The 25,260-nt window shown below is 40.4% G+C and overlaps 2 protein-coding genes across 3 annotated transcripts in view; one reads left to right on the top strand and one right to left on the bottom strand.

Moving 5' to 3' along the window:
• Positions 1-14,427, bottom strand: part of focad (focadhesin) — a 44,848-nt gene extending 30,421 nt beyond the window's left edge. The window contains 5 exon segments of the mRNA XM_018693825.2: positions 6,010-6,108; positions 9,188-9,342; positions 9,617-9,691; positions 10,202-10,273; positions 14,230-14,427. Of these exon segments, the coding sequence (XP_018549341.2) occupies positions 6,010-6,108; positions 9,188-9,342; positions 9,617-9,691; positions 10,202-10,255 (383 nt within the window). The 5' untranslated portion in view covers positions 10,256-10,273; positions 14,230-14,427.
• A 2,151-nt stretch (positions 14,428-16,578) lies between these two features.
• The window catches only part of mllt3 (MLLT3 super elongation complex subunit), a 51,974-nt gene continuing 43,292 nt past the window's right edge, over positions 16,579-25,260 (top strand). For both annotated transcript variants that reach the window (XM_018693827.2, XM_018693826.2), the window contains exons 1-2: positions 16,579-16,700; positions 17,565-17,745. In XM_018693827.2, coding sequence (XP_018549343.1) covers positions 16,689-16,700; positions 17,565-17,745 — 193 coding nt within the window. In that variant the 5' untranslated portion in view covers positions 16,579-16,688. The remainder of the gene's footprint in view (positions 16,701-17,564; positions 17,746-25,260) is intronic.

Here is a 25,260-nt window from a genome sequence, read left to right as displayed (position 1 = left end):
TGAGAATCCAGCCCAGAGACAGGCCAGAGGTTAACAAACAGGGTTGCTGTGTGGTGGGTGAACACCACCATCAGCTCCACTTAACCAGTGCCTTCCATCAATCACCACATATCTAAGTGGAAGGAAGGAAGTTCAGTGACTAAGCATGTCTGAGCCTGTGACAGCCTGCAGCATGGGCTGAATTCCTCTCTTCCCAGTCTACATATGGTGTTATCTGTCTGACCATCTCTGCCCCCCCCTCCTCAGGTTCCCCCCGTGGCCATCTCCAAACCTTCAGCTTCAATACAGCTCCCATCCATCAGCCCTAATGCCGTTCTCTACTTTTCAGCTGCCACACAAAGGAAGAGGCAGGAAGTCAAGACAGAGATCTCAATGCTTTTAGTTCAACTCCAAGTTCACATGTGAATCAAAGCGCTGGCAGACAAATGAGCGAGGCAAAGTCTGTCTGTTGTAACGCCCAGCTTCCTGTGGATGTCTGCAGGTTACTCCAGCCTGTGAGATGAAGTCGGGGTTCAACCACAGAACTGATTTACTATCTGAAAGCACAACAGCAGGCAAACGAAACTAAAACATCACACTTCACAACTCTCTGGCAGCAGCTTTTAATCTTTTAACACTTCATGCAACTAAGATAAAGTGCATTTAGAAAGTATTCAGACCCCTTCACTTGGTTCACATTTTGTTATGTTGCAGCTCAAGCTAAATCATTTAAATTAATTTATTTCTCATCAATCTAAACTCAATATCCCATAATGACAACATGAAAACAGACTTTTAGAGATTTTTACAAATTTATCAAGAAAGAGACACTGAAATATCACATTGATATAAACATTCAGATCCTTTGCAACGACACTTGAAATTTAACTCAGGGGCCTCCCATTTTTCTTGATTATCGTTCTAAGGTTTCTTACATTTTGATTGGAGTTTACCACCTGTGGCAAATTCAACTGATTGGACACAATTTGGAAATGTACACACCTGTCTATATAAAGCCTCACAGCTGACAAGGAGTATCAGCAAAAACCAAGCCATGAGGTCAAAGGAACAGCCTGCAGAGCTCAGAGACAGGATTGTGTTGAGGCACCAGATCTGGGGAATGCTACAGAAAATCTCTGCTGCATAAAGGTTCCCTTCTTCTTTTTCTGAAGCTACTGGACGATCTGTCAAGCAGACAGAGTATATTGGCGACTTTCCAGAAAACAATGTTAACATATAATTTAACAAGTATAGAAAAAATACTGAAAAAGTATAATTTTGGTACTGTAAAACCTCAGCAGATATTAAAGGTATAATATGCAGAATTTTCCTTTGAATGGTGTGTTTTAAACAGCAACTGACAAACCAACAAAACCTGGGTAGTATACCTTTAAGAAGCATAAGAAACATTCAGGAACTTGGGTTCAGACATAATTTGACATGACAAGACAAAAAAGTCTCAGTGATTTGCTTTTGTGCAACCAAGACATATGATAATATTAAATAGCAGACTTGGGTTAAAACAGAACTCTGTTTTACAAAATAATTCAATCTTCTTTGTCATCAAACAGAGTAGGATGTGTGTGTTTCCAATAAAATGTTGTTCAAGCTTCAGGAGAATAAAATGTTAACCAGTGTGTGCTTTAAATCAAAAGCTGAACCACAAATTACATGACTATTTTAGCACTGGATCTCTGATACATCATGACAGTCCCTACACAAGATATCATTTGTGCATTCAGTAACATGAAATGAATATTTTGTGTAAAGTAAAAAGGGGGGCAACAGGTACGGTACCATCAAGGTGTATCAAAAAAGTATGTTTCCGGACAGCTTTTGTTATGATTTAGGTATGCTTACTTTTCTACCTCAGCCATACATTTTTATTTGCAATATTTCCAGTTTTGAGAATTTCTGGTTTTACTACTATGATTTTTTATGCACAAACTGAAAATGTGGTGGTGTTCCCCAGCCCACAGGATAAAAATGACTACAGAATTGATAAGGAAATTTAGAAATAGTGTTGCAGTTATACAGATTGTCCACCAGAGAGCAGTGACAAATTTGTTTTTACATCCCACGCAGTGCACGACGTGACCTAATTTTTTCAAATAACCAAATTTAGTGTATCCTTATCAAAAATGTTTGTGTTCATGTAAACAATTGTATATAACAATTTTATCTGTTATTATTAAATCTTTTTAAGTATCAAATACTGATACTGGTATCACCTAAATAATCCAGTCTGGTTATAGAAATGAGGTTACCTAGGATTGTTGCTTTCTTTGTCTGTTTAGCTATGACTACTATTGCTTCTCCAGCTAATAACCTGACTTGTTATCAACAAACCAAAATGACCAGTTTGTAAAAGGTTCTATGACATGGCTGCAGGTTGAATCACTACTGTTTTATCAGTCCACAATCTAGCTGTAATTTATTTCAGTATAAATGTACAATTACCATGTCACTGTACCTGAGCAGACAGGCCAGATACACTGAGTATGTGGGAAAGCCTGCAGGGGACAGTAAGGACTGACTACACTACTACAGCCAGACTAACATCACATGAGAAATGAGCTGGTGTGGCAGTCAGAGCCCTGAACCTTCCCTGATCCTGCTGGGTGCTGAAGTGGCTCAAAGTCTCTGTGGCAGATTGCACGGGGCAGCGGCAAGCAGACGGTCAACAATGGGCACCAGTGTGCATCCTCCATTAATCCCACAGCATTTACAGTTACCCAGCAGTGCCAGGCCCAACGACCAATGGCGGGCCAGACTGCCAGGCCAACGGCGCCACCCTGCTGCCCTCAACACATTCATCTTCCCACCAGGGAGGTTCAGACCGCCAGACAGACGCAGACAGCAGAGACAGCGATGAAGACAAAATGAGAAAGGAGAGGACAATGGGAAGGAAGGAGCAAAAGACAGAAAGGATAGAGATGTGGAGAAAGAGAGGTTAAGAGGGATCAAGCACAAAAAAGGAGGAAAGGGTGTCAGAGGTAGAGACAGAAACATGGAGAGCAACGCAGAGGAATGGAAACATGAAGGAAAAAGGAAAAGAAAACAGACAAAGCAGCTCAGTCTTTTTATCACCCGCTGTAACTGATTAAGGAGGCCCCAGGATCTTGGCAGAGGTGCGGATCTAAGGCTGGAAGAAGGGGAGGAGGGAGAGGAGGAAGAGGAGGGAGAGGAGGGGAGGCTGTGTCCAGGCTGCAGCAGGAGCACAGCACTGCACTATATCAGCCTGAGGATATCCAACCAGTAAGCCTAACCTTTACCACACAGGACTCCCTCTTCTCTGAATAGTAATTGTATCATCTGTATTGCCAAGTTATGCCTATACCTAAAGCGTTTAATCAATCACTGACTGATTATACAAGAACAGAAAGTTTCCTAAGTTTCACCAAAAACATCTGACAGATCAAGTGAGACAATCAGGCAGGTTGTTAACAAGCTTAACAAGTTTAGCCTGACTATATTATTTAAAGTTAAAACACTACAGTGAACTGATCTGAAACATCACTAATAATCCATTAAAACTGCATGACCACTGCTCATGTTTGTCGCTCCATCTGACTCTTTGTAGCACAGTGTTCCAATAGTTACAACACAATTTCTGAGTGAGATGAGAAGATCAATATCAATCCCATTTTGTTAAGTACAAAACCAGTGTCAGGACCTGGTTAGCCTAGCTTGGCATAAAAACTGGAAGTACAGGGAAACAGCTAGCCTGGGTCTGTCCATATTTCACAAATACACCTACAAACAACTATAATTAACACACTGTGTCTTCTTTGTTTAGTCCTCAACAGAAATATAAAAATGACAATTTATGTTTTAGGGGGAGTTTGTGCTAGAAGTATTTCTTGGCAAACAACAGTTGGTTAGGTTCATAACCAGACACAATCTACACAATTTGGCCTTAAGATGCTGCCACTCCTAACTTGGTTGGTGAATCTGAAAGCCATTCATTGAACTTGGACTTAACAACTAGTCCAGGACCATCTGAGCAGGTTGATCTTTCAAGTGGACTCTGGTGTGGTATCATCTGTAATCGTGCATAGGACAGAACAGGCGATTCTGGCATTATCCAAAAGATAAAGTACTCTTTGAGCCGTATTCTGATCATCAACTGTCAAGGAGGCAATCTCCCAATCTGTGTATGCAAAATACAGCCTCTGTTTACACATGATCATTTGGTGACTATGGTAACACATATGTACATCAGCTAGTATTTGCTAGCATCATTCAACATAATGTCTAAGTATCAGTCCAACAGCACAATCTACAAAACTGGGGTGTTCCACTTTAAGAAGGTGATACTACAAGAGAAAATAAAAAGATGTTGATCAGCCTAAGATTAGTTTACGAGCCATGGTTAATACTGCTCAGTGAAAACAGTTATAATATCTTCGCTGGCTCTGGAAGAGCTCTGTCAATTTTGACAAAATAATCCTACCAATGTCGTTACAACTACAGTCCCTGACAAAAGTCTTGTCGCTTATCCAAGTTGTAAGAACAACAAATAATAACTTGACTTGTCGTTGATCAGTTGGAATCAGAAATGGCTTATATGACAGGCAAAGGCCTCTAGATTATAATTATTATAATAAAGTCTTGTATCATTCTTACATTTTGCTTGGACAAAAGTCTTGACGCATACAAAAATAATGTATGTCATCTGGAAGGGCAAAGAAAGCAGTCTTGCGGGACTCCCAGAGTTCATCAAGATTCTTTGGTTTCATCTTCCAAGCCTCCTCCTTCATCTTACCCCAGACATGCTCAATAATATTCAAGTCTGGTGACTGGGCTGCCCAATCCTGGAGCACCTTGACCTTCTTTGCTTTCAGGAACTTTGATGTGGAGGCTGAAGTATGAGAAGGAGCACCATCCTGCTGAAGAATTTGCCCACTCTTTTGGTTTGGAATGTAATAGGCAGCAAGAATTTCTTGATACTTCAGGCTGTTGATGTTGCCATCCACTCTGTAGATCTCTCGCACACCCCCATACTGGATGTAACCCAAAACCATGAATTTTTCCTCCACCAAACTTGACTGTTTTCTGGGTGAATCTTGGGTCCATGTGGGTTCCAAGAGGTCTTCTGCAGTATTTGCAGAGATTGGGATGCAGTTCAATGGATGATTCATCAGAAAAATCAACCTTCTGCCACTTTTCCAACGTCCATGCTTTCTGCAAGCTGTGGGCCTTGGCAAATGCAACACAATTTTTTTGTTGTCTTCTGTTTAATGCTGGTTTGTGAGCACTAATTCGGCCATGGAGACCACTGGGTGAGAGAATTCAACAAAGTGTTCTTGTAGATACAGGGGTTTCTGGTGACCAGTTGAAAAAGGGCTGGCCCTGGACTGTTGAAGCAACAAACAGTCCTCTCAAACAGTTGTCTTACAGGGTCTGCCTGACCTGGGCTTGTCATCAATGTCACCAGCTTCTTCAAATCTTCTTCTTATCCTCTTCACTTGACGTTTGGATACATTAAAGATGTCTGCCACCTCAGCAGCAGACTTGGTCTTCAGGCTCTTGATGATCAGCACTTAGGTCTGTGGTTGAATCTTTGGCATGTTGCCAGAGGTCAGGTTGCACTTCACATGAAGGTCTGGTGTGCTGGGGTTATTTTTATACACACCTGGAAATGTGTTAATTACAGTATTTGTCACAGGTGAAGCTCTAATCTGTGATTGGCTGAATCATTTAAGACACAACAAGACTTTTGTCCTTGCAAAAACAAATGTTATGGGCTTTACCAAGCTGTGAACATCAGAAGTGTTCAAGACAGTTTCATTTTGCACCCAGTTATTAATGTGAAAGCCCTTGACATTAAAATTAACCATTTATTTTAACAACTGAATGATTAGAAATAAAGTTATATGCCATTTTAAGTTACTATGTACTTATGTGACAAGACTTCTGTCAATGACTGTACATATGCAGTTTGACATACCACACATACTGAAAAGTAAATAGATTTTTTATTAAGACAACACAAGCCTAAGTACTATGCAAATGACAAAGACAGACCTGATGGAGTAAGGACAGGCGAAGTGTGTTTCACAGTCTCTCTGGTCTGCCTGCATCTGTAGCAGCCGTCCAATCAGCTTTATAAGCCCCTGGACGTTTCTGTTGACAGTTCAAATCACAAAGAGGACACAGAGAAGGTCATAATCCACAAAGGAAGATTTTGAGAAAAAAGAAGATCGAGGTAAATCTCATGTCTGTGTGTAAGTTACAGAGCTGGAGTCACAAAAGGTTTAGCTTAGCTTAGCACAAAGAATGGAAGCAAACGGAAACTGCTAACCTGGCTCTGTAAATATTGAACTATTCCTTTACACTTTCAAGCAATATGAGATTTTTTTACTCTCTCTGAAGCAGGAGAATCTGTCAGGACTATGAAAACAAAAACAAAAGTCCCAACCATTCTCCTTTTAGCTCCGAGTTGGTCTCCACCTATTACCAAGAAAAATATTTGGCTCATCAGCAGCTAAATGCTCCACTATGTCCGCCAGCTAGCCTCTGTGTCTGCTGTTTGCTGCCGAACAGGTAGTGTACAGTGGGTTTATCAGAGAATTTCACTGAAAACATCTGCAGCAGGAAACAGGCTTGATGAGAGCAGTGAGAGTCAATCAAAACAGAAGGAGCAAAAACAGTCTAAAAGGCTTTGTAGAGTAGAGTTAATGATGACTCTTTGTTACACATACACATTTGTTCCATTATTCCATATGAAAATATTGATTGTAAATCATGAATGTGAAATAATCATAAAAAAGCATTATGGGCAAGTACAAGCCCCAACAACCACTGGCAAAAAGGTCATTGTAAATGCTGACTCAATATGAGTCAGCTGATGTTAGACTAAAAAGGTCACTTTGAAGTTAGACATCCATGTCCTGCTCCAACGGTCGGGACATTGAGAAACATTAATGGATCACAGTCAGCAGAGGGGGCAAGGACAATGTGACAGTGTCCTGTTACTGAAGGCTGAATTATGCTCCTACATATTGTGCCATGTTACCTACATGTCGTACAGTACAGTATGTACTGTGCGGAGATTTACTAGTTAGTGTTCATGTTGTCAGCTGTTTTTAGATTTAGTTTTAGTCCTGATATCAAAGGTCTGTGACAGTTTTAATCATATTTAGTCACCCTTTTTTTGATTAATCTCAGTCAATGACACTGGACAATTTATTCTTATCTAAGTCAAAGAGAACTTATGTCTTAAGACTTATGACTCTCAGGGAAGTGGGGTGATATAACATTACCTGTGCTGGTCAGTGACTGTAATCCATGTATGTGCTTTTTTTAAATCTAAAATTTAAAAATCCCCACCCCAGTAATAATTACTGCTACAACTATCTTCTGTTTTTCCTGTAATTTGAATTTGGTCCACAGTGACATTTTTTCCCCACATACAAAGCTGCTTGTCCTGTTACTTTAAAAAAAAAAAAAAAAAAAAAAAAAAAATTAGCTCAGTGTGAATTTTTTTGCTCATCTGACTTGTAAAAATATGCTAAACACCAACATGTAGGCCTATCTGGGAACCAATATGGTGACAAAAAAAATTAAAACCATGAGAAGAGCAAGACCCTGTAAAAGCTCATCAAATGGGCTATTGTAATGTCAGCTATTCTCTTTTCAGTTATGTTTTTAGCCTATATTTGTTTACATTTTCAGGAACTGGCATTATTTAAAGTGTGGTGATTTATTAGCTGTTGGTGTTCCTGTTTGCAGTGTGCCCATGGACACACTATTACTGGATTACTGTGATACTGAAGAAAACTGAAATACCTGATGAGGAGTTTTATTCACAGTGGACACCAGAGATACTTTCAGACAGTGTAAGTCACACTGAATGTTATGCAGTCTGTATCATATCTGCATCTTCAGAGTTGTGACTCTGAGAAGGGGTGCAGTTTTTGACTCATACATATCACACAGTATCTTTACTTCTGCAGCCCTGGGGAGGGTGTGGTCTTTCTTTCTTGACTTTGTCCTGCTGAATGTTCATATCTATTACACACCATATACTGTAATTTCCCATCTGGAACAATGAGTTAAATTACTGAGGAGCACAGTGAATATTTCATTCTCCACCTCCTCTGGTGATGTTAATCTCATCCAAAAGGGGCTTTAAAGTTCTAGAGTTCTGCCTTGTCTTGCTGGTTCCTGTCCAGCTTAGGCTTGCCTGTCAAGCCTTAAATTGGCTCTTACTAACTACGGAAGCTTCAGTGACTGATAAATGATGGATTAACCATCTGCACAAAAAGGTCAAACAACCTGTTGCACATTAACAAGAAGGTGCCCCTCAACTACTGCATATTTAGGAGACACACTAAGCGATGACGCAGCCATGAAGGTCCACTGAAGCACTTTGAATAATTTGCTGGCGATGTGACAAATTCTTTGGTGCTAAATGTCAGCACTTTACAGTAAGTAGACTGTGTCATCTGGGAATGAAGCAGCATCTGCAGGCTGTGAACCCAGAGGACATCACTACATCTACTAGTGACTTTTTTTTTTTCTTAAGGTGTGCGACTTATCTTTAGTGATATCACCATGTTCCTACATGTAAGCACTTAACTTGGTGAATACAATATAATTAATAATGATAAAAATGAGGGCGGCATGGTGGTGCAGTGGTTAGCACTGTTGCCTTACAGCAAGAAGGTTCCAGGTTTGAGCCCTGGTTCTGTGTGGAGTTTACATGTTCTCCCTGTGCCTGTGGGGTTTCCTCCCACAGTGCAAAGACATGCAGGTTAACCTGTGACTCTAGGTGTGAATGTGAGTGTGAATGGTTGTTTGTCTATATGTGATGGACTGGCGATCTGTACAGGGTGTACCCCACCTCTCACCGTCAGCTGCGATAGGCTCCAGCCCCCCTGTGACTCTTGATGGATAAGCTGTATAGATAATGGATGATGGATGGACGGATGATAGAAATGAAGGTCAAGTCAAGAATCTCTCATTGCAAAACACAAAGGTTTAGAGGTGACTGTCTGATGCATGTCTAGATTAATAGCTGGTCACAAAAACATTCTGCATCATGACACCATGACACTGTTGCTTGTCTGTGTCCACTTCAAATGATCAGTGGTGAAGGTAGGGTTAGTTTTATGTACAGTGAGTGTTGTCAGTATATTCAGGAACTTGCTTTAAGGCATGATGATGCGACTGAGAGCAGGTGTGAGTGTGTTTTGTTTACCTGGCAGAGGGCAGGAGGTTGAGGACACTGTTGAGGATGTAGTGCAGGTCTGCGTGGCCCTGATCCACCAGCAGCACCACGGCATCGCAGCAGGTTGAACGCACCAGAGCACAGTCGCTGCAGCACTGCTGCCACAGAGCCTCCAACGCTGGGCCCTGATACACAACAACCACCAGGATTTAAATCCAGATTTAGCTTAAAGGCAAAGTTGTTGATTAACTTTACACTTTGCAGCTGATACTGTGGTTTGAAAACATCTACTTCTTTACATTTACAGCCACTTATTACAAGCAAGTGTGGTGCTCCAACACATTCTGTTATTAAATAAATAAAAGAAAAACTGTCACTGCAGATGTTGTACAAGATAGAAATTTCAACACAAAACTCCAATGAAATCATCACAATACCTTACTCTGATGAGTGACTCACCTGAGGGGACGACTGTGTGATTTGCCCATTTTGCCCTTTCTCCTTTAGCACAGCAGCAACAAGACTTCTCACCGTCTAGAAAACAAACAGCAGACCTAAATGTGTATTTTAGACAGAGGCTGTGGTTGCTGTTAACACTCTTCTCTGTGTACTGTAGGTTCACCTGTTGAAGTCTAAAATGTTTGTTATTCAACAGGTGGGGTGTTATTTAAAGAGAAGAAAACACAGGCACTGGTGTTGAGACTTGCTTGTTTGACTGACACGACTGGACATTATCATTTTAACCAAATATATTACGGCTTCTGTCATTTAATTGACTTGAGTTTCATTCTATCCCTTTAAATCCATTGATGAATCATCCTACAACAGTTTTAAAGCTGTATTATTGGCTTTTTTGTCTATGTAGGAACAGTGCAACAGTGGTCATTAAGACTAGAAGAGCGCTATATAAAATGCAGTTCTACCTGTGTAGCCCATTGTGTAGAGTTAACTAAATGGACTGGATTAACAACTATACAAGTTACACAAGTAAACAAACTTAACTTCCATGTAACTGTCTGGTCTAACCATGATTCAGCAGCTTACCTGTGCTTGGATGACGGGGCTGGGAAAATCAAACTGTGTCTTTAAACTCTCCATTGTGTCTGCCAGTCATACCTGAGAGCAGAGGGAACTTCCATTAGAGTAAACCAACAGAGGAAAAACAGTGTGTTTATATATTATCATTTCAGTTCCTCCACTTCTAATAAGTCAATGTCAGATAACACTATAAAGGAAAACTTTCAAAAGGGAAACTTGGTGATACCTTTTGTTCAAGAATATCACATATCAGTGGTGCTGAAGTCAGCTTTGAAACAAAAGCTAAATGATGCAGCCACCTGTTGCTTCATAGCACTAATGGACCAAACATTCCAGGGAGAAACACTGCTTGGAGGTATTCAGGGGATGACTCTTTGAAAGCTGCTCCCTGCCATGTGTTATCAAATTGTTGGCCCGCAGCCATGACATAATTTTCCATTAAATTATTCATAAGTCATCGGTACACCTCCCCACTCTCTAACTCACAGGTTGCTGAGCAGGCGAGTGGCCCATCTCAGGTTGTCTCATTAGGCCTGACAATACGGTATGCAGGTGCTGACCACCAGCTGTCTGAGGCCTGCACACCACAGCTGCTCACCTGCTGAGCCAGGTTAGGTTTTTATCAGGAGGATTTGACTGCTATGAGGTTTAAACAGGGACATCATTACTTTCATCATTCATTTCTTTTCAGTCATTTTCATACCCCTTTGCACAGAGATCGCTCTATACTTGAGTCAAGAGGACCCTCAAATGTGCCGCCTGTGCTTGTTTACACTGAAACACACACACAGCTGTAACAGGGGTAATGCTGTGTGATTATATACAGTGTGTCGGCATTGGAATCAGATGCGTGACATGTAACTTGGTAGGCTTCAGCATCAGTCTGTTTCTCTTCCGACATGCCTGCTCTCCCTTTCACACACACATCAACCGCTGCCGACTTAAAGGTGGGACAACAACACCTCACCAATCCACCTCCAAACCTTTCACACAGAACTGTGAGGCAGAATAATGGCGCAATATTCCAGGCTGTCTAAAAGGGCTTGTGAATGCTATTGTGTCCTCTTTCGTGTGCTTAAGATTCAAACACTGGTCATACAACTACTGGTCAAAATGGCAGTTATCACGACCATTTTCTGCAAACAATGGACAGATATCCCCTAAAATCCCGCTAATTCAGATGAGAAAAAAGTTTATATTCCTAAATGAGAATATTTTAGTCCAATTTCTTCACTTCAACTTCTCTGGGGGTTAAACATTCAGTGTAAACTGATATATTGCTCTAACATTACCATAAACACTGGGAATATGAGCCTCGTGGAGCCTAACCCCCCCCCCCCACCCGCTTCCCAAACACAGACACCCATACCCCCCCCACCCCCACCCCACCCCCTGCTATCTAACTGATAAGCCAGCCTGCTTTGCTGTACTGTCCACCACCCTACTCCTGCACACTCAACACAGGCTCCCACTGCCACTAAGCTTCATGGCCACATAAACAGGTAAGTCAGCTGCACCTGCTAACACACACTTCACTTCAAATGAACACTGGACTTTATCAAGTGCTTGATTACTCGTTTTCATAGAAAATGTGTCTGTTAATCATGACATAGCTGCTGTCACTCCTTTTATATCTACACTCTTTAACTTCACAGTCTTTCAAATGAATTAACAATACAAGGAGTTCCATGTGGATGAAGGTGGAGGAAGTTGACTTTTCTATGAAACTAATGAAAACCAGTCAGTCACTGTTTGTTATGTTTTAGGTGATGCAGATGATTTAGAAGAACCTGGCTTCTTCTCTAATTTAAAGAGTGTCAACTGTCAGCTAAACCTTTAAAAGTTAGTACACCAAACTGTTCCAGTGGTTTCTGCAGCAGATTTACCTTACAGCAAAACAATATAGGCTGGCCTGTACTGCTAGGTCTGCATTAGCAATACAAGTGAGGACAATGCATGAACAGTGTTGAGCCAACAGTGCTTTAGAAATGACACCACTGAGGCTTTACTGTGTGACAGGCACATGGGATTTCTGATGGCCTTTCAGGTGGCACAGCACACACACTCTGTCACAGCCACGCTGGAAGGCCTGAAATCATAGCAGCACCGAGTGCGGCCGGCTGGCAAACGTCTCAACAGGTTTCTATAAAACTGGCTGTGATGAATTCATTTTCACTTCATGATACAGCTTTCTAAGGCTGGGCAGAATTTGTTAGTCATGTAACACTAAGTCAATTAGTTAATTTAGCAGAAGAAAATTGATTGCGTGTAATTAGAACAGTCTATCGTCTGGTTCCAGCTTCTCAAGTACTAAGATTTGCAGCTTTTCTCTGTTTGATTTCAATATGTTCTGATTATTTTGGGGGCTTAAACTGTTCTTTGGTCAAAACAAGCTATTTAAGTACAACACCATGGGCTCTAGGAAACTGTAATGGGCAATTCACTACTTTTATTATGTTTTACAAACTGTGAAATAACAACTTATCAATGCTAGTTGACTTAGTGAAAGAGCAATATGCAGTGCATTCAGCAACAAATATATACACCGCATGATGCCTGAGGGGATTCAAGGATGTGGCGACACAACACAGAAAGTTCAAAATAAAAGCACACAACAAAATTTTACACAGATAGCAAAAATCACCACCACAACTACTAATAGATGCAAATAACTTTTGATGTGCTAAAATCTACATTAATTCCTCTAGCATGCTTCTGACATAGTTAAGTCCAGGAGGCCGCCCTCCTTACGTTTCCAAACATGGAACATGTTTGCCAGAAAAAGGGAGTGAGAGCTAGATAGTTTAAAAAATATATATGAGATGCATTTAACCAGCCCTGTCTAGGAGTCTAGGAGATATGATAAATATTAGACTTGCACCACATATCAGCCACATTTTCTCTGTGTTTTTGATAAGATATGTAAAAAGCTATGTTCTTTTCTGACAAGAGCTGTTTTGCCACTGCATGGGAGATTTGGTGTTGCATAAGCCCACATGAGCTGGGCACTTGTATGTGCATGACTCAGAATAAAATAAACAATCAGACAAGTACTGGCAGATGCACAGTAAGGTCTTCTGACACGGATCCAGATTTCTAGGGCACATTAAACAGTCTTGTTATAGAAGTTTTAAAATGCAGCTCGCAGTCATTTAACCAAGGAACGGAGAACCTCCAACGTCACCTGAGGATGTACTACACCTGAAAACATGATCCATACAAAACCTCAGATAACCAAGTACTGTGTATATAGTCTAAACCAAAGAAATCTTTGTAGGTGGGGTCTTTACACTATGACACTCCATCTAGATCACTGTTGCTGTGACAAACAGTTGCTAGTCGTAGCACAGTATCACCCCGACTATCATGACTATACCACCTTACTTACTCACCACGAGAAACATTACTCAGCATCAGAGCCATTTTACCAATCCACCTAGCTGGGCTTACATCAGCAGAATGCTGCTGCTGCTGCTGCCCAGGGTGGTGTATTTCGGCAGCAAGAATTATATTTTATTTTATTTAACTATTCCGGTTGGTACATTATATTTATGCCGAATCAAGGAATACTTATTGCTTCGTCAGAAAATGCTTTCAAGGGCGTTTTGTGCATTACAATAATTTGCTAATATGTAAGTGAAAATAGAGTTGGCAGATATTTGAATGGGGTTTACTGTAGCGCGTACTTTCAAGCTAGTCGTGGTCCTGATGCTGGCTACGTGTCGCACATACCAAAGCCAGTCACGGAAGAAATTTTAGTACAAACCTGTGTTGAACAAAAAGCTTCAATGCCCAGAGATAATTAATGATGATATTAAAATGTAATACAACAAACAAGTTGGCAACTTAAGTTAGCGGAACCGGCTAATAATTGCTACACTGGAGTTATCAACACAGGCTAATGCTAACTGAATGCCTGTCCATTCATGACAATAAAGACAGGTGGTCTGTGCCTATACTGTAACACGCAATAATATATTAGTCTCTCAGTTAAAACTTAATGAAAGTTAAACATGCCGCTGTCCAAACTTTACCTCAGTGAACAGCCTCCTGCAGATCCGCATGTAACTACGGTGTGTAACGAGGGACAAAATTGGTAGACACCCGCCTGTCATGAGCCATAACCTTTATAATGTATGCCAGTGATAATGTAATAATCTTAATGTAACTGTTATGAAGTTAATGAAAACTTAATGAGGACGTTTTGAATATCATGTTTACATGTACAGACCTATACACCGGAGCTGTTAACTCAGTGTTAACAGCCGGGTTAATAATTATCTATGTTATGGACTATAAGACCTTATGAGAGTGAGACGTGGGGGCGGTATGGAAGTCTATGACTGCCTATAGTTGATTGAGTTAGTCCCAGAGACTGAGATTTCATTTTCAAGTGAGAACTGAGCTGTGTGTTAAAATAATGTTTTTAAAAGAAAAAAGGTGAAGAACACTAATGTAATGCATTAGAATACAGAAAAATAAGAAGTATAATAATTAGTGTCGTTTTCTGGAGCACACAAACAATTATTATTGTCAGTGATGTGATTAATTTAATTTTCATTTGGCAGTCTTAAATTTATTTTATTTTATTTTATTTTATTTATAAAAAATCAGTGTTATCCCTCTGTGCATATAAATAATATTACACATTTAACACACACACATTTTTTTTCCTCAAAACATGGTGATCATATCTTTTGATGCTGCTGTATAACGTTTAGAGGTCCATTTTCTGTAAATATGCAGAGACACCTGTAGGGACAAGTAAACAATGAAAAAAGTAAAGAGTTTACATTTTTACAGAATAATCTGAAGACAGCCTGTGTATAAACTGTTACCTTTTATCGCCGTCTTTGCGTACTGTTGTCTTACAGGGTTGTTTGTTGAAAGTCAGGTAGAGGTAATGCACTTTTGTCAAACAATTTGGTTGAATGTTGGCATTTGACTGGTGAAAAAACAAGTTCGTACATCTCTAAACTGTTAAAACACTCCATTTGCCGGTTTTCCCCTGAGACCTGAATGCAACACAATTACAGGAAGGTTGCGGCCACCTGATTGGAGGTCCGTGTGTCTGCCGCTCTGTTATTGGCCTTTTCCATCTCGTGCTAAGTCTGCGGCCCCAGCGGGTACACCCAGCTGCGCGTGCGCTTTACCCCTCAAAGCAATAAAGGTTGCGAAATTGAGGCAAAACAATAACGAAAATGGGGTGAATTCACTTTCAAAATAAAAGGAGGCAAATTTGTCGTTTCTTTACTTCATCTACATTTCTCAGTAGGGCTGCAGTTAAATAAATAGCAGTTAAATAATCCACCCACTCTCTAGAAGGACTTTAAAGAAACCATTTAATAATGCAAGAGAAGAGTTATCCTCATACGTATGGCTGATCTACCAGCAAGGTGTCCTGGATGAGCACCCAGGGACAGTCAGTGAGCTCTTGGAAGTGTGAAGAAAAAGACAAAAAAGTTCTGTGAAACTTTGACCAGTTTATTGATTGTTAAGGGTCCTGCAGGGAGCAGATGTTTTATTCCAGTTGTTTTACACAGGTACATGGTCTTAATGTTGCTCTCTATGTCATACCATGTCATGCAGACACAATATATTAAATCCAATTACAATCCAACAGTGTGAGGTGGACCAGAGAGCAAATGTTAAAGGACATCTTCTTACACATTAAGGCCATTTGACTTTAAACACCCAGGCGCCAATCGTGATCTTGAGCCAGCTGTGCTGACACCTAAAAATGAAATAGCACAGACAGGTATCAGGACACTACAAAATGTGATAGTGGTGAATTTCTGTGAGAGCTCAACTTTTTTTTCAGTTATGTTTTATGAAATATGTAGCATTAGATAGTCATGGTCATGACTGAAGTTTGGGTTATTTAAAAGATGATTCCAGCATTTTAATTCTCTGAATATTTGAATGTCACTACTATTAAGTCACCAATACATGAATGGACGAATTAAAAAAAAGTATATAGCCAAATTCTATTCCTAATACTTTTAAACATGCTTTAAAACCACCTATGGAGCCCCATCAAAGTAAATATGAATGTGAAAATGTCATGTTTTTACATTTTTACATTTAGAGACATTAGAGACAATTTCTGAAAATTGTCTTCATATCTTCTAAATCCTGGCCACAGCTGTGTAAATTCCCTAACTTGAAATTAATAAAATGCACATATACACACACATATCATGTGATATCAGTGCGTATTAAATTTTGAATTTGTTCTTAAACTGTAATTCTGTAATTAGTTTGGGTATTCTTGGTGGGGCACACCTTTACTGCAGGGGATTTATTTTGAAAGTCCACAGCGGAAAGTCTCTGGGTAATTACTGGACATTGACAGCCGGCGAGCCTTTGAAAGTCTTGAGTCTGACTTCAGTCCAGGAGAGACCATGTCCGCCGTCATAGGCAAGCTGTACTCACCTCTGCTCTCATTTAAAACTAATTCTCCATGAAATAACAGTAACACGGGGCCTCAAGGATGGCCAACTCGGTGAGTATTCTATTGGAGGATTTGCCTGCTTGTCCGGTCTAACGGAGTATGTCTGGACATTTTTGCTGTTTTGTCACACAGGAGGAGTCGGTGGATTTTAGTCCGTAACGAGGATTTTCAAGCCGTACAGCTAGCTAGAGCCGATACGTGCCACTATTCCTGAATGAGCACTGTAATGCAAAATTCCCCTCAAAAACCTGTCAGTTTGAACATTTTAATGCTTACCAGCAAAAATGCGTTTTTGTATTTGCGTGAACTATGACTATAAGTATTTACAATCCATACTTTAATTCGGCATAATGTTGCACACAGGGCATAAAGTATCATTTAAATCGGGTAAGATGTCAACTTTCCCGAGGGGTCTTCATGCTATTGTCATTGCATTCTTTTCTAATCTTTTCTTATCTTTTTTTTAAATGTTACTCCATTGTAGAAAGCAGTTGGAGCAAATTTCATTATTGTTAAGTGAGTGGGAATGTGTGCAGCTTCATGAATGGTATTTATTAACAATTTACATGTGGGCTTTAGCTGATAGTAAAAAGTCGTAAGTCATGTTCTCCCAAATGTGTACATGTGACGACGAGCAAAGTGGCATTAAATCAGCAAATTTTTCAATGGAGTTCTTCATGCAGGAGTCGAGGAAACATAATGGGCTGCCATGTGAAAATTATTTTAAAAGCAGGGTTTATTTTAACAGCGGCGTTCGGGTTTGAATTTGCTCTGTTAATAGTGATGGAAATCTTGGTTTACTCACCACGAGAAACATTACTCAGCATATATACTGAAACATATATATATATATGTTTTTTTTTTTTTAACGTAGCGTGAACTTAGGCAATAAACCAACATCATTTTATTTCTCAGGGTGCTGTTCAGGTGAAACTAGAACTTGGTCACCGTGCCCAAGTCAGAAAGAAACCCACTGTGGAAGGCTTTACCCACGACTGGATGGTGTTTGTCCGAGGACCAGAGCACAGCAACATTCAACACTTTGTGGAGAAAGTAGTTTTTCACCTGCACGAAAGCTTCCCTAAACCAAAAAGAGGTAAAAACCTTTTATATCTGGCGATATGCTGTATGTTTTCTGTGGCACTATATTTCTTGAGGGCAGCTCGGTTTCCTATGCAATTAGAGGACGAGACCTTCTAACAAATGAGCAGGTTCAACCCTCATATCAGAGCATCCACAGTCCTCTTGTGTCCTTGATCAAGCCATTGAGTCACTGTAGCTGAGTCTTACCAGTGATATCATGGAGGGTGGAAGACAAAAGTGAATTTCCTTGTGCTTTTAAGTATCTCTGTGCTATTAAGATATGTGGAGAAGAAGCAGTGGTTCTTGGTTCTGTGACCAGAGCAATGGTGCATTTTATTTCCCGTTGCAAAGTGTTAGCACTGTATATTGGCAAATGAAAGAGGCTGTGTATGTCTTTTTCACTGTAATTCTCAGACAACAGAATGGAGAGGTTGGAAATGATGTTTAATGATGCACGGTGCATTTTATGTCGTGTTGATGTCCGTTTTGAGCATTTCAGATTTTCCTCTAAATGTCAGCCCGTGTGGATTTGTTGGCTCGAAACCCTTGAAACAGAAGTGATTGCACGTGATGTTGCTTTTCGATAAACGTTGTGTGTAAAGAGCTGCTTGGTTCGAGGGGTGTAAGTGTAAAAAAACAAAGCAGTGACACTTGTGTGAACACTAACTTGGCTTTAGCTGGTTTCAGGCCTTGTAGGCGTTGAGCTCCTACAGCCTAGTGAGCTTTAAGTATTGCAAAATAGGAAGTCTTTAAAGTCAAGGTTATACTGATAATTGCTTTTCATCATGAACTCTAGCTGTGGGGTCTCCGCACCACTAACATACACACACACGTGCTGCACATGCACACATGTGCTATGAAGCTGCTTATACACTGTGCAATGTCTTGCCAGTTCATTGTTCGTCAAACTGTGCAATATTAATCCCACTATTAAACATTTTGTCTATAAAAAGTCAGAAAATATTTCCCAAGGTAATGATTTATTCAGCAGTCTAAAACCAAGTGATCTTCCATTTACAGTCAGATATGACAAAGAAAAGCTGCAACCTGCAAAGGTTTAACCACTCTGCTTGAAAAATGATTAACTGATTATCAGGAGAGTCGCAGATATGTTTTCTGTTGATCTGACGCTGTTAGGCTGCCTTAGGTCGCCAAACCTCTAAATCTTCTGCCAGCAGTCTCAACTCACGGTGTGATAGGACCACTGTTCCTCTCATGAGTCTTTGTGGTGTGACCTGATTTGGTGTGTGAGTGGAAGTCAGAAGAAGAGATGAGTTCAAATATTTAGTTGTTGAGGGGTTTTTAACCCACTTCAGCCTTTTGGGGTTTTCAGGGTTGTTTGGTGAGACTGGTTCTTGGCATCAGTCCACTGTTGATTTCCTCATATTGTACCTCATGTAATTACAAGGGACAACAATATTTGATTTGGCTCCTGGTGGTCGTTGATGTTTGTTACGATTAGTTACGTTAGTTATGATTAATCCAATTTCTTGATTGGTGGTTTGGGAAAGAAAATGTCAGAAAATAAGATTCCTGTTTCACCTTCTCCAGCTGGTCATGAACCTCATACCATTCCTTGTAAGTATATAAGTATTTGTTATGTGGCTGTGCAGGATGGTGTCTGCTAAAGTAAGCCACTTTAAACTGCTCTCCATCTTCTGTTTATTGTCACAATGTAATGCATGTTAGAACTGATGAGAGAATAAGTTGCATGTCAGGGTTTAAACCTTTGGAGGTTCGAGGTGACTCCAGACCATCCGTGTATAACTGCTCTTTGTTCCCCGGCAGTGTAATCACTTTACCTGCCGAGGTGTGGAGGCTCAGCAGTGTCTTGCCTAGATGCATTAATGACTTTAAAAAACTGCTCTTTCCTGTGGGACAGGAAACACATTGTAATCAGTATTTTAAACAAAAGTTCCAGCAGTAGAACTTTTTTCTGGGACCCAGGAACACCTGTGTTTTGAGTGGAGGTAACAGGTGTGTATGGGCATCTCCTGCTGTGTTGTTCCTGACTTGAAACAAATTTAAACATGGTAGAAATGCAGAAAGCCATTTGCTGAAGGAACTTTTTAATTCCTACAACAGTTCCTGGGCCTAATATCCTGGGACTGTTAGGAGGAAAATGGCCATTAACATACGCCTGTTGCCTCCTGTCATTCTTTTTTCTCTTTCTGAGGCAGCAGAGAACCTGAATGGTCTTAAAGTCTAATGTGGCAAGTACCTATATATCACCATGATTTACAACCAGCTTAGAAATTGATGTTCTTTAAAGCTGTCCAAAGTTGTGAAAAAAAGAAAATCTTCCTGTACTCATTTACCCAGTGCCTCTAAGCAGTCTATAAATCAAACTCCTCTCTGCTGATATGGAACCTTCACAGCGTTACATTTCTGTGATTACAAGGTAGTAAATGAGTTTTGGCTTCTGCACACTGCATCCTCCTCCCTGCTCCTCAGCTCCAGCCCAGCCTTTATAAATGCGATATGTGGCTCGTAGATCACGGCCTTGCGCCCAGCAGGAGAATACTTAAGCGTCACTAAGTCTCACGCAACGACACATGCCATGGTCTTTCTTTCTGTTGTGCCTCTGCATTTTTACATGGTGACAAATTGCAATCCAGAGTCCTTCCTCATCTGTTGGGTCTTCAGATGCTCCTGAGCGTTTCTTGTTGAAACATAGCCTCAGTGTAATAGATCAGGGAGAATGACTGTGCTTCATTTTTTGAAAACTGCTCAAGAGAATCTAGTGTTTTGTTCCATTGAAAGTAATGTCGCCCACTCTTCCACTCTCCATCTGGTCAAATGTTTACATTGAGTGAACATGACACACTGAAAAATACTTTTTACAAACTGTCGACTTGATGAGAACATGTAAAATGATACGAGGGCTGATTTGGACGTTGTTTTTCTACATCTGTGCACTGATCTGATTGATAGAAGCTTTTCTTTTCACCTGTGTTACAGTCAAGGAAGCTTTTTGGGATAAAGTATGGTCATTTACCTTCTATATGCTCCATGTACATCTGCTCCAGTCAGGATTTCCTTCTGACAGCACACAGACTGGGGCTTCTCTCTGCTTCACTCATGCAAATGTAGGACAGAGGAGTAACATTTTTCCATTTGCAAAAATGGAAAGCAACAAAGATTGTGGATAATGATCTGGGACCATCTGTCCAGGTCAAATTATTAGGTCTGGCAGCATTTTGGGATTTCACAGTGAATTCAGCTCAACAACATGAAGTGGATTTACAGATAAATACCCAGCATCTGTGTTGATAATCAGTTAACTGTTCAAGTATTTCTTAAAGCAAAAATGCCAAATATGATATATTACACACCTGTAGGTTTTGGAGTGTTGGCCACACAAAAAAACATTTAGAGATTTAGAAATGTTCTGACATTTACAGAGCTGCAGTGCTATAACATTAATCAATAAGTCATTTAACGAAGCATTAAATGACAACTATTTTGATGATCAGTTAATAGGCTTGTTAATAGGACCAGGTAATTAGGCTTCAGTTTGTCTGAGGAGAGGATTTGCTGCTTTTCTTTGGCATATGACAGTAAATGGAATATCCTTGGGTTTTGGACTGTTGACCATGGCTATGGTCTCTGAAAATTTGCAAATTATGTTAGAAATAATTGTTAGTAACAGCCCCACACATGTAATTAACTAAACGTCTCACTGATAATCTAAATAAATGTTAGTTGCAACCCTAATGTGAATATAAGACAAAATCAAGTATCTTAGTTCTTCTTGCATTGCTTAATGATTCCTAATATGACAATACCTATCTAAAATTATTAGTTCCTTCCCAACCAAGCAGCTTTGTTTTTCAGGTAATCAGTATTTTTGCACAATAGATTAAAGCATCAATTGATTACCAAACTGTTGATTACAGCTGATTACAGTTACAGATTTTCACTCACCTGTATGACTCGCCATCCACTCTAAAATAAAATGGGAGACATTTAAACACATCGTAAGCACAAAGTAAACCTGTCAAAAGGAACTGAGATCTGTGTGCTGGGTTTGGAGTCTATAGATAATCTCTTACTTTTTTTTTTTTTTTTACCTTTATGGGCCACAGGAATTTTTGTGAAGCGTTAGAAAAGTAGCTGTGATTGGTTTCATACTGTGTCGCCTTGGAAACCTGATATTTTGTGTGAGGAGTGGGACGGTGCAGGGAGGAAAGAGCCCATCTCAAACTAAATGGACTGAAACATCATTTTTACTTCTCCTTGCCTCTCCTGGTTTGTGAAGGCTGATTTGACTGATGACTCTCATGCCTGGGTTCATTATTTTTTCATCATGTCATACCTTTTGTAAGATAAGATACTAAAAAAAAAAAGAACCCTTAAAAACTGTGACCTGATACATTTGAATACATTGTGTTTTTGGATCTTGCCTTACATAACTGACTGCAGCGTTAGACAAATGGAGGTTAGGTGTGTGAACCTTGCATCATGATTCTGCAGCCTGGATGGCAGCAGGAAAGCGTTTGTTATGTGGACCAGGGATTCCCAATGGCCTGTCAGGATTTCAAAGACGGGTGGAGGGGGGGGGGGGCAAGTGAAAGGAGGGAGCCATAATCATATTTCAAACTCTCTAGTACAGATTTTAAAACGCAGTGAAATCTGTCTTTGCCACTTGGCTCATGTGCAGGTTTAATTTAAGAGGCGTCTATTGTTTAGATTTGTGTCAGCCACGCTTTATTTGCTCTTGTAAAGATGCTGACGACAGGTAGGCTCACATGGCACACTGATAGGATTTCAGACAGCTTTTCCACATCAGCTGTTTCCTTACTGCTCCAAGACTTATCTTCTTCTTATCAACATGTCATCAGTTTTATGGATTTCTACACACGTACGAGGGGTAGCAGTCAAAACATAGAAAGCAAGTCAGAATGCTAAAGTGATCAGAGCCCATGAGTGTAACTTCCTCCCACACTCCCGGTGATTTGTTGTGCAGCCCAGAGAAGCTGCCAGACACACATTAAGATTAATGACGAATCAGTCAGTAAAGCTGCCACCGTGCTTCATTATTGCCATGCGGTTAACGGGCCAGCGTTGAGGCGTTGCCATGGAGACGGCCAAATGGCAATGCCGTTTGAACAAATGGAGGTAAAGAAGCTCTTTGGAACCAGTGAAGGGGGTGCTATTTTGCCAATAGGCGGCAGCGGCTCATGCTGCTTAAGCACCTCATTTGGAGCCTCGGCTGCCATTTAATCTACTCTGGAGATGGCATCTCTTCAAAGGTGTTTGTGATATTTCAGAAGATTGTCACTTTTATGGAAAGATGTAAGACAGTGTAATGGGCAAGAAATGGGCCAGCTTGGTGAAAAGAGTGAGATTTGTGGTCTGTGCAGTGCAGGAAAGATACACAGGAGCTGAGGTTCTATTTGTGTTCTCTAGGACCAAGGTGCTTTTTGTTACAGGGAAAAAACACTTGAAACCAAAAGAGGGTGTGGTGGTGTCTTAGTTTGCCTGGTGTGGCTCTGTAACCATGGCCAGTTTAACCAAAGCAGACCTCTAATATTCCAATGTTATACTTTTCAAATCACCAGAAATGTCATTTTTGCCAGCTTAGAAATGAGAAAATTAGCATGAAGCATTTTTAGCATTATAAATCAGGGGTTAGTTAAGATACACGAGATCCATGGTTTGGCTTGTGCCTCTGCTTTGGGGTTTGGTGCCTTTTTCTGCACAGCAGGAAAAATGAAAGAGAGCCAGAGCAGATGATCTTTGTCATTTATTTAAGAAAATGAAAACATAAATCCTTGAATAGCAGCCACTGCTGGGGCAGTGGATAATTCCTGCTCAGCTGCAGTTTGTGGCCTTTTATACAGGTCAATGTATAATTCCTGGATGACTGCAGCTTGTGCTGATGTATGCAGTGGATAAGTCCTGGATGACTTTAGCACATGCTTATTTATACAGGGTTGTGGATAATTCCTGTTGAGCTGTAGTTTATGTTCATTTATACAGGGAAGTGTAGGATGACTGCTTATATGTATACAAGCCAGTGTATAATTATTGGATAACTGCAGTTTGAAATTATTTATACAGGGTAGTAGATAATTCCTGAATGACTGCATTGTGTATTCATTTATACAGAGTGTTGAATAATTCCTGGGAATCTGGAGAAGTTTTCTGGGCAGACAAAATTGAATGGTAATGCATATGTGAACACTGTAGCAGGGTTCAGATATGCATACAGTAGATGTATTTGGATGATGCAGTCTTAAATGGGTTACCGTGTTTGATTGTTATAATGTCAGCTCACAGTTTTAGTCTGATCCTCTTTGTTCATTGTTGCTGTAACTTGCAGGAAAAACATAAAATATCCCAAATGTTACAGGCTCTTCCAACTGTTGTTAGACATTTGCTGTATGAGCTGTACATCCAGGATTAACCCAGTATGGTTTGGCTAACAGATAACAACTGTCCCTCTGCCAAAGCTGTCCCAATGGAGCTTTCTTTATGTTATCTTTATGTTCCTAAAGGACAGAGATGTAGCTAGTAGATGTAATTACAGTGCATAAGGTTAATTCTACAGTAAGTATCTGGTTCACAGGCAGTGGCCAAACTAACAAAAGTCTCAAATGGAAGTGAACCTCCCGTGCTCAGCAGTTCAGGACAAATACACATACTGTACTGTAAAAATATATTAGAAATTCAGTCTCACTCCTGTCTTGTGGATGAGCACAGACACATCTGTTTAACAGCAGTAACTCAACACCTCATTTGTCTCCAATAGGAATGTGTGTAAGTGGCTCTGATCTATTTAAGTGATCCCATTAAATCCTTACAATTTTATGTATCCCTTATGTTATGACAGAACTTGCCTCATCCTGTGTGCTGACTAATGAAACGTTTCAGGAAGTGGCTGTGTGCTGCTTTATTTAAGTGGAAAGGTTCACTTTCATCCTGGAAGACTTTTCTCTCCCTGTAGAGATTGTTCATCTATGTTGTTAAGTATGGTGTCTTATATGCCACAATGCTGAAATGGGCTCCTGTGAAACTGTACGTTTCATCAACAGTTGGAGTTGGTTTATACCTCCTGATTTGGGCTTTTCAAAAGGGCCTTCAAGTCAAACTAGACAACAATAGTTGAGGGTGAAGAGTATCTCCTTTCCTTAAAGAAAGAGCCTTCTGTTCTGTTAGCCAGATTGGCGACAGTATAAGCCCCTCGCAGTGTACACATTACACACACACACACCCACAGATTGATGCCTTAATGATTGGGCCAACATGTTAGCCTCTGGCCATCTCCTGGGCTCTTTGGAACGCTTGCACGAAACCTTTTAACTCCCCTCATCCTCCGCTCCGGCTCAATTTGTGGCTTGTGTGCACATACCACATAAGTCAAGTCACTGCAGTGACCTACACATAAGATATAGATCCTCAGGCTGAAATATGTCTCAGAAGCTGCAGTGCTTTCTTTTCCTCTTTGCTGTGGCTTTGCTAATGTGATCTCCCTGAGCTGTGATGATAGCGGTATTGATATCCTCGCAGGAGATGAAGGATG

Source organism: Lates calcarifer, linkage group LG14, assembly GCF_001640805.2.
Source record: "Lates calcarifer isolate ASB-BC8 linkage group LG14, TLL_Latcal_v3, whole genome shotgun sequence".
Classification (NCBI taxonomy): domain Eukaryota; kingdom Metazoa; phylum Chordata; class Actinopteri; family Centropomidae; genus Lates; species Lates calcarifer.
The sequence above is the reverse complement of the archived record's forward strand: the minus strand, read 5'-3'. Positions and strand labels throughout refer to the sequence as shown.